At 33.8% G+C, this 5,577-nt stretch overlaps 2 protein-coding genes across 2 annotated transcripts; one reads left to right on the plus strand and one right to left on the minus strand.

The window, feature by feature from the left end:
* Nucleotides 1-6: 6 nt before the first annotated feature.
* On the plus strand, nucleotides 7-800 carry LOC107469814 (uncharacterized). The gene has a single exon (XM_016089191.3). The coding sequence runs from the start codon at nucleotides 119-121 to the stop codon at nucleotides 572-574; it is 456 nt and encodes a 151-aa protein (XP_015944677.1). The 5' UTR covers nucleotides 7-118; the 3' UTR covers nucleotides 575-800.
* A 628-nt stretch (nucleotides 801-1,428) lies between these two features.
* Nucleotides 1,429-2,642, minus strand: LOC107469815 (small heat shock protein, chloroplastic). The gene is made up of 2 exons (XM_016089192.3): nucleotides 2,216-2,642; nucleotides 1,429-1,995 (listed from the first exon to the last, which is right to left on the minus strand). The coding sequence occupies exons 1-2, from the start codon at nucleotides 2,490-2,492 to the stop codon at nucleotides 1,559-1,561; spliced, it is 714 nt and encodes a 237-aa protein (XP_015944678.1). The 5' UTR covers nucleotides 2,493-2,642; the 3' UTR covers nucleotides 1,429-1,558.
* Nucleotides 2,643-5,577: the final 2,935 nt, after the last annotated feature.

Below are 5,577 nucleotides of genomic sequence, written 5' to 3' on the forward strand. Positions count from 1 at the left end.
TCACACACATTTTTTGTTGATCATTCTATTCAGTTATCTCTATAGCTATATCAAACAAACCTTGGCTTGAATTTCATCATCTATATTCTCTTAAACCACATACACTTTTGTATCAAAAATGGGAAATTATCTTGCTCTTTGTAGACCCATTTCAGGATCTTGTATATCATCAAATCATGGTAATAAAGTTGTGAGGGTAGCCAAACCAGATGGGAAGGTCCTAGAATTTAGGACCCCAATCCATGTCAAAGAAATCTTGTCAAATTTTCAAGCTTTTGGAAGTGTTGGTATCTCGAAGGTATCCTCAGAATCACTCTCCCCAGATTATGAGTTGAAGCCTGGAAGATTATACTACTTGCTTCCATCTCAAGGAGTCAAAGAGCAAGGTAATAACAATAATAACAACAATAATGGCTTAAAGAGGATCAAAGTTGTCATAACAAAGCAGCAGCTTCAACAGTTAGTGACCAAACAGATCTCTGTAGAGGATATATTCTCAGAGGTTCATCTTCAAACAGTTGGTGCTCATAATAATAGGAAGCCAAAATTGGACTGTATACCTGAAGAAAATTGAGTACCATACAAATATAGAATAAGGAAAAATTTATATTTGTCTTTTTTCGTTTTTTTTTTCCTTTTTGGCTGTTTTAAATCTTTCCTTTCCCTTCTCCCATCTTTGTTGCTTTTATTTTCTCTTTTGGGGGGTTCGTAAAGTTTGTAAGGACAAAAGAAAGGAAGAATGTAAGGGATATAGACATAGGACCTTATATAGAATAAATAGTTAGTACTGGTTTTTCAAATTTCAGCATTCTCTTTGCACTTTTGGAAGCTTTTCTTGATTCATGTTAATCTTATTTTCACGGATCGGTTATGTTAGGTTTTGTATTTGTTTTTAACTCGGAATGGAGATTAGGTTAATTCAGTATTGTGCTCACAAAATGACATATTTAGACTTTGAGAGTTTAGGCTAGAACCTTAATTTTGGCATCTGCTTGGTGCTTCATCATAAATTTGATGCTCCAAATGCACGGTCGATCTACCAATGAACTCTTATTTTCTTAGTTTCATATATTGGCTATATATATAGTATGCTATTTGTATAGGAGGTTAGGTAATTCCGTTGTTGGGCTCACTGATTTCATGTGTATGTTTCTGGGATTAGAATAGAGGCTAGGTAATTGTGCTTATTAAGCTATTATTTTATTCAATTCTGGCATGCCCTTCAAAATTTTTAATAAATCTGATATTTTAAATAAAAAAAAATATAGGAGAACAATATATATATTAAACAACACTAACAACAAACTAAAAAAAATGTAAAATTAAATTTTAAATTCAAATTTTTAATTAATTAAATATTATCAAATTTAAAAATTTAGAATTAGCACCACTAATTTCGTATTAAACATGATGATAGTAATTTTGAGATTAACCTAAACCCTAAACGCGTATAACATTATTATTAACAAACGGTAACCTTTATATATATCACATAGGCTTCCACAAGAAGTAGTGTACAAAAGCTTTATGAAATTTTTGATATCTTAAATTCTTAATGTCACTGAATATCAACATCAATGACCTTGCGTTCAACCTTAGTCTTAGGAATTGTAATGTAAAGCACACCATTCTTCAACTCCCCTTTGACCTTGTCCTTCTGGCAGTTATCAGGAAGCATCAAACGGGTATCATAGGAACTATAGCTCTTTGCAGACCAAGAATCATCACCACCTTCTTCCATCTTTTGACCACCTTTGATAACGAGCATGTCATCCTCCACAGACACCTTCACATCTTCCTTCGATAGTCCCGGCATGTCGAACCGCATCTTTATCTCATGCTCTTCATCTTTGATGTCCCACGGGGCTCGAATTTCGCCTGCTCCTCCCGCGGCTCTTCCGGGGAATGACATTGACATGGTGTCTTCGAAAATTCGGTCCATTGTGTCCAGCATTTGCCGCATGCTCCTCATTGGTGACCATGGATCCAACAGACCTACAAATAAAAATACATTTATTATTGATCAGTGAATTTTCATTAACAAAAATCGTTATAATGGTTAATCCATAGTTACATACAAGTATGGAACGCAATTCGTTCTGGTACGAAAACGAATTTGCCATACGCCATGTGTAAAAAATATAAACATGATAGTTTTAATTTGCAGATAAATTTGAGACACGCACGCTACGCAAGAATTGTTGAGTTTAGTTACCGAATGGTGAAATGTCCATAACAGGCCTGCGAGGCTTCCTTTCCACCGCGGTGCCTTGGTCGTTGCTACTACCTTTGGTAACATGAACGTCGACAGAGTTGTCTTTGTTGTCGGCATTAGCCTGAGCTCTCACCCTTCCCAACCTTGACAATGGTTTCCTCTGCGGAAAGAAGGCCATGGAAGAAGTTGAAGCAGAGTGCCCTGCTTTTTGGGACAGCAGGGGAGAAGAAGAAGTAGTAGTTGACAACGACACTGCCATTGCTTGAGCCATAGCCATAGCGCGTGGATATTGGAGAACAAGAAGAAGAGTAATGGACCCAATAATAAATACACTGATTGAGAAGCGGAGATGGGTGGTGAATATATAGAGTGAGGGGGTTTGTGACAAGGAAGTGAAAAATGGAGAAGGCTCGTGAGAGTTTGAGAGCAAGTATGAAAGTTCCGGAATGTGCCTTCAATCCTCGCCGTTCCTTTTTAATTTGTCTTCATCTCGGATCAATCTCATGCTTTCCGGAAGCCTCTTCCAATCTTCACTATTTTGACTTGATGGATACTAGCACCATTGGAATGAAAATTATTTTTGAATGATTAATTATGATTAAGTGATGAGAATATGATATGTTTTTTCTTTTTTTCAAAATGAAAATGGTTGAATTAAGAATAACAAAACCAACTGACCAACTAAGATTTTTAAAATCAAATAAACAGTTAATTATAATTAAGGATTTTTAAAATTATTTTATTTATTTTATAATTTAAATATTTTCAATTCATTTATTTTCAGTTTAACAAAAAAGAAAAAACAAGTTTTAAAAATAAAAGAATTTATATGCTATGTTATTTAAAATTTTTCTTCCCAAACAAGAAACATAACAAAATTCGACTTTGTTTGAATAGAAAAAAATAAGTGAAGTAAACTGTAAAAGTACGTGGAAAGATGAAAAAAAAGTGTAGTAAAATTTTAATTTCTCTTTAATTGTTTGGATAAAAAGAAGTGTATTCAATAAACTTCTTCTTCATTTTTCTCTGTTATAAGGAAAAAAATTTTTTAAGTGAATTTCACTATTTTTTTATTTTTCTTTGATTTTCTACAATTATACTAATTTTCTTCTCACTTCACCTCAAACCAACAAAGGATTCCTGACTAGATAAAAAATTTCAGTTTGTTTGGATTTAAAATTTATGTAATTAAGTTTATTTTATATTGTTAGACAAAATATTATTTTCATAAGAAAATTATAAAAATAAATAATTAGTTGTTTGGCAATATTTTTATATATAATATTTATATTTATTTTAAATTAAGTTAGATCATTTGATAGTTAGTTATTTATTTAAATTTTGAAATTAGCATCAAGCAAGAAATGCGGGAAACAGCTACAAGAAATTCAAATTTCCAGCAAGTGGTGTACAAAGAGTAACTGCCCATTGAGATTAGGCTGGTCTATAAATAGAGCTTTAGGAATACGTTGTAATCAGTTCAGTTCTTCTTGGAAAACACTTAGAAACCCAAAACGCTCTCAGCCCCTTGGCATCACAGAGTAAAATTGAGAATCTTAAGTAATTCCTCTGAACTCAAACACTTGTACTTTGCTTTTTCCCAATTTTTATTAATAAAATTCCTTTACTTTTACGTCTTTTTCTTTTTTACGTTCATGTTTCTTCTTTCATCTTCTTTTTAATTTCCTGTATGTTTTAATTTCTGCATTTTACTTTTCCTCCAGCACCTTGTATGTTTTTCTTTTTATATTTAATTTTACTTTCGAAACTACAATTGAGACTTTGAGACACCCACAAAAGGAGTCGTTTTCGCTCCTTAAATTAAGATTGTGAAACAAAACTCGAAAATTGTTGATTTATTTGTTGTTAACAATGGAACAAAAAATTGAGCGCCCCATGGGACATTGTCAATAGATTGTAGTTTGTCAAAAGAAAAATCAAGAGTTTTGAATTTGCATGTGGTTGCGCAGTGGTAAGTTCATGCGTCCAGAGCCAAGGAAATCAGCGTCAGTTGGCATGTCAAATACTTCTGCAGCATCTTCTTCAACTTCTAGTGATGAGATTAGAGGAAATGAATCTGGGAATTCTCCTGTGATTTCAAATGCAGAGCCTACCTTGATGTCAGTGAGGCATGATGGCGTTGGCCATGCCCATACAAGGTTAAATGCAACTCACATAAATACCGTGGGGTGGCCGCCATATGGCTTGCCATCGGGGTATGTCCCCTCCATGGTGACACAGGGATTACCTGTGTCTCTTTACTCAACTTTTCAAAATCCTCTTTATCAAAATCCATATGGCATGTCAAATGTACCTGTTTCTGGGGTGTTAGGTTCACACGTATCACAACAAAATTTTTCACATGCTATTAATACAGGAAATAACAGTGTATCTAATTCTACTACGTCCACTGTCACTAAGGTAGAAAATTCCAGACCTGTATTTCCTGACATGTCAAGAGCAATGCCTGTTAACCAACCTAGTCAAACTGTGGGATCTTTAGCAAATATTAGGCAACAGGTGGATGAAAGCCACCATGATCTAGTAAACATGTTAACTCATCAAATGGTGACAGTTTTAAATCCTTTTTTAGAAAACACAAACACTAGAATTGAACAATTAAATAGGCAAGTCAATAGGATTGCTACTGTGGTAAATTTAGAAGAAAATGATAATCAGGGTTTAAGATTTGATAATGTCAATCAAAATGGTGGAGCAATTCCTAATTATGATGTCCATATGCCTAGACATGGTCAAAATGCTGATGATATGTTAGAAAGACTTAGGCAAAACAACTTAGGGGGCATTATAATCTAGCAAGAAATGTTGAACAAGTTTTAAACCGTTTGGGATTTAATGTTGGTTGCTTAAATAGGTCATATTTTGTATCTGCTTTTCCTGAATGTGTCCAACAAGTAGAGCTCCCAAGGGGTTGAAAAATTTCAAAATCTCTTACAAAATGGAGAAGAAAATGAGTCTACAGTAGAGCACATTGCTCGATATACTGTTGAAATTGGGGAAGCGGCTTCTAATGAATATCTCAAGATGAGATACTTTCCTTCTTCTTTAACAAAAAATGCATTTACATGGTTCTCCAATTTGAGACCAAATTCTATTCATTCTTGGGCGCAGTTAGAAAGAAATTTTCATGATCAATTTTTTCAAGGTGAATTGAAAGTTAGTCTTACAGATTTATTCTCTGTCAAGTGTGCAGAAGGAGAATCCATTGACACTTATTTGGCACGGTTTAGAAACATGAGGAATAAATGTTTTACTCCAATTCCAGAATCTGAAGTTGTCAAAATGGCTACTAATGGGCTAGAATTTAGAGTTAGGAAGAAACTTGTTAATCAACATATTTT

Source organism: Arachis duranensis, chromosome 10 (genome assembly GCF_000817695.3).
Source record: "Arachis duranensis cultivar V14167 chromosome 10, aradu.V14167.gnm2.J7QH, whole genome shotgun sequence".
Taxonomy (NCBI): domain Eukaryota; kingdom Viridiplantae; phylum Streptophyta; class Magnoliopsida; order Fabales; family Fabaceae; genus Arachis; species Arachis duranensis.

What these genes read in the sequence shown, in the direction of transcription:
- LOC107469814 (XM_016089191.3), top strand. Translation starts at nt 119, where the DNA reads ATGGGAAATTATCTTGCTCTTTGTAGACCCATTTCAGGATCTTGTATA.
- LOC107469815 (XM_016089192.3), bottom strand. Translation starts at nt 2,492, where the DNA reads ATGGCTATGGCTCAAGCAATGGCAGTGTCGTTGTCAACTACTACTTCT. An exon ending in TATGGACATTTCACCATTCG is followed by an intron (nt 1,996 to 2,215) that starts GTAACTAAACTC and finishes TTTTATTTGTAG; the next exon opens with GTCTGTTGGATCCATGGTCA.